The sequence below is a fragment of the Octopus bimaculoides genome, chromosome 24, assembly GCF_001194135.2.
Source record: "Octopus bimaculoides isolate UCB-OBI-ISO-001 chromosome 24, ASM119413v2, whole genome shotgun sequence".
Classification (NCBI taxonomy): Eukaryota; Metazoa; Mollusca; class Cephalopoda; order Octopoda; family Octopodidae; genus Octopus; species Octopus bimaculoides.
In genome coordinates, this window is record NC_069004.1 from 2,437,574 (window position 1) to 2,441,508 (window position 3,935).

The following is a 3,935-nucleotide window of genomic DNA, read 5'->3' on the forward strand; positions in this document are numbered from 1 at the left end:
ATACATATATATATATACATATATATATACATATATATATATACATATATATATACATATATATATATACATATATATATATACATATATATATATACATATATATACATACATATATATACATACATATATATACATACATATATATACATACATATATATACATACATATATATACATACATATATATACATATATATACATATATATATAGAGAGAGAGAGAGAAAGAGAGAGAGATGTCAGATGGCGGCACATCAGCAGGTGACTCGCAAATTGTATGGATCGTCCTAGATTCATGGAAAGGTGTTACACAATTACAGTAATAAAGTAGGTATACATTCATTTAATATATAATATATACACTGCAAACATCATTAATTTAGTAGTTATACAACACTGGCAGCAGCGTGTTCATCGTTCATCACAAGGTATGTATATCATTTCGTTGAGCTTTTCGTTGAAAGAACTATTTTGATACAATTCTCTTCTGACGAATTATTATTCGTTAAATTGACTGAGCGTCGATTGGGGCGATGTTTTTATTATAGCTTTATATCTATATTTATTCGAACCCATGGTCGTTCGCCTTGTTTAGAAGTAGTGAGTAAATATCTCTCAAACAATACCCATTCGTGTTTAAAATTGGGGGCTCGTTGCATAATGTAGCTTGGGTTAAGGTTCTACAGATAATTAAAAAAAAAAATATCTCGGTTTAGGCCTCCTTTCATTGTAAATTAGTTTAGTCCAGGGCTGGCCAACCTGAGGGCCCACGGGTCACATGCTGCCTGCAGACTTTCATATTGTGGCCCGCTTGATACTTTTTTGAAATGAGTTTATTTAAACAAACATTTAAAAAAATTTATCAAATTAAAGATGTAATGAAAAATAAAAAAAAGAAAGATACTGTTTTTGCAACGATAATATTTCATGTTGAATCAACGATCATTCATTCATTATTGTAATAATAACCGGAGAAAGCAAAACTAAATTTAGAATATCTATTTATCAGTCTTACAAATAACAAATAATTATTTCTAATTTTGGAAGAAAACCAATACTCGACTGATACTTTATTTTATCGACCTCGAAAGGATGAAAGGCAAAGTTGATCTCGGTGGGATTTGAACTCAGAACGTAAAGAGCTGGAAGAAATACCGCTAAGAATTTGGCCCGACGTGTTAACGATTCTTCCAGCTCTTTACGTCCTAGAGTCACTCAAATAATCTAAATGTTGTATCCTCGATAGATTATGCCATCAGTGTCGTACCTTAGTTTATTAGTCAAATGTCTTACAAATAATGTACGTTTTTATGTCTTTAATTTCGTTCCATATTTTGGAATGTGACACAAAAAGCAAAGATGTAGGTAGGTGGATACGCATTACTGTATTAATTTATAGATTTGCATTGAGTTTATATTCTTTTTATTTTACCAGGCTACCAATAAAGCGTTGTCATAACCAAATATATATACGGATATGTCAGAGGTACTTTTCGTGAAGAATTAAAACCAGTTCAATTACACCTTGATCGTAGTTTCAGGAAGACATTCAAATCATATTGCAGAAGTATACTCCCGCATATCCCACCCATTTAATATGCAAATCACTTACATAAAAAAAAATGTCGCAAAAAAGTGAGGCATCGTATTGAATGGAAACTATTTGAAACGTAGAATATATTTTGGATTCCTATTCTGCAAGGATCAAAAGGAAGCGAAACAAAACATTTTTGGATATACTTTTTAGGATAATTATTTGCATCGGATAATTATTGTATTAATTAAGGAAACACAGGAGAGCGAACGAAGAAAACAAATGTCGAAGTTTACTAGCTCCATTGCTCATTATTGTTCATGTAGATGGAGGTTATGCTACATGTGTTTCACTGCCTTGCTTCTGTTGCAGGCGTTAAGGATCGATCTAAGTATGGCGTTTGTTTGCATGTTAAAAACACCCAATCGTACAACGGATGACGTCAGCTTTAATCAAAAGAACGAACAATGTCACCACTTCGAAAACCATACATTAAACAACAATTTTGAAGGAGAGTTCGAATGGAGTAATGTTTTACAATCAAACATGTTGTCAGGCTATTATTATGGCTATATAGCCTCTACTATGTTTGGAGGAGTTTTCGCTGACAAATATGGCGGTAAGAAGGTTTTAGGTGGCACTCTTCTCTCATCAGCTATATTTGCCATTCTTCATCCGAGTCTGACTCGTATAAGTGGTTACTTCACAGTTGTATTAAGGATATTAACAGGGCTGGTATCAGGACCAATGTTCCCATCAGTTCTCTCCTTGTTGGGAAGATGGGCTCCTCCATTGGAGAGTAGCATATTACTTGGAGTCACGTTTTGCGGTCAGATGTTAGGGAGTATCTTAGGTTTGTTAATTTCAGGTTACCTTTGTGCGTATGGATTTGACAACGGATGGGGTTCGATATTTTATATATTTGGTGGAGCAACACTGCTGTTTAGTCTTGTTTGGTTTTATGTTGTTTACGACAATCCGGACACCCATCCCACCATCAGCGAAAGAGAGCGTTCTTACTTAAAACAAAATATAACATCTACGAAAAAAGTCAAAAGTATACCTTGGAAACAAATTATGCTTTCGTCTGCTGTCTGGGCTCTCATCATAGCTCATACATGTTTAAATTGGACTGACATTAGCTTTCAGTTATTGTTACCTCTCTATATGAAAGAAGCCTTGAATATCGACACCAAATCAAACGGCTTAATGTCCTCTGCTCCATCTATTGGAGAACTTATTTGTATACCATTATATGGAAGATTTGCAGATTGGTTTATTTCAAAAAATTATATGTCCAAACGCTCTGTACGTGTTTTAATTCAGTCACTATGTTTCATTAGTTTAGCTTCTTTACTTATTGCCATAGGGTTTCTAGAATGTTCCCAAACCGCTCTAGCCGGAGCTCTTTTCCTTTTGTCGGGTGCAAGCATATCATTGTATATGTCTGGTTTTAACGTCAACCATATTGATGTGGCTCCAAGGTATGCTGGTGTGTTATTCGGAATTAGCAATACATTCGCTTCATTACCTGGTTTATTTGCACCTTTAGTGGCTCGGGCAATTGCACCAAATGGCACACAAAGAGAATGGCAGCATGTATTATTTATGTGTGCTGCTTTTTCTGTTTTAGGAGCCATATTGTATGCAATATTGGCAAAAGGTGATGTACAGGCTTGGGCAATTTCCAAAGAAGGTTCAGAAGACGGTTGTCAGGAAGAACCAATGAACCTAGAAAATAAATGATGAGGAATGGTTGTGTCTGAGCAGGTCAGAGTAAATAAATCTGTCGCAGGAATGTCAAAAATATGGTCCACAACATTGTTTAGTCCAACCTCCGGTTGAATTTTATAACAGATAATTATTATTCCTTTTTAATTCTAAAATATTTTTTAAAATATCGCTATCATGCGCTCAGAGATGGAACCCGAATAGAGTCATGATTAACACCAGTTCCGAGTACTCAAGTCAATATATCGAAGGGATTCTTTTGTCTCAACTAATGAAAAGAAGTTTATGAATCCATCTACTAGAAGGTGTGACTTGCTTCCACTTTGTTTATGCATACTGGGCCAAAAAGAAGTACTTCTTAAAAAATAACAATAATTACTTGAAATTCACTCATGTGTTAATCTGAATATTTGTTAATAATATGATCAATATTGAAAAGTTTTACAATTAGAAAGTGCAAGCTTTCTCTCAAGTATTGTCTTTTCCAGAACTATATATATTCATTTGGACAAAATCTGTCAATTCCCACTCTAAGGACCGTTTCTTAACAAGACTGTGTATATTTGCATGTATGTCTGCGTGTGTGTGTGCACGCACGCGTAAGAGATCGTACACGTGAGTTATACCCCGTGCAATGATTCCCTGGTCCTCCCTTCTTATCTCTTCAT

General features: G+C 34.6%; 1 protein-coding gene across 1 annotated transcript; it reads left to right on the forward strand.

Moving 5' to 3' along the window:
- Window positions 1-1,453: 1,453 nt before the first annotated feature.
- LOC128250691 (sialin-like) lies at window positions 1,454-3,895 on the forward strand. Its single transcript, XM_052976348.1, has one exon. The coding sequence runs from the start codon at window positions 1,819-1,821 to the stop codon at window positions 3,280-3,282; it is 1,464 nt and encodes a 487-aa protein (XP_052832308.1). The 5' UTR covers window positions 1,454-1,818; the 3' UTR covers window positions 3,283-3,895.
- Window positions 3,896-3,935: the final 40 nt, after the last annotated feature.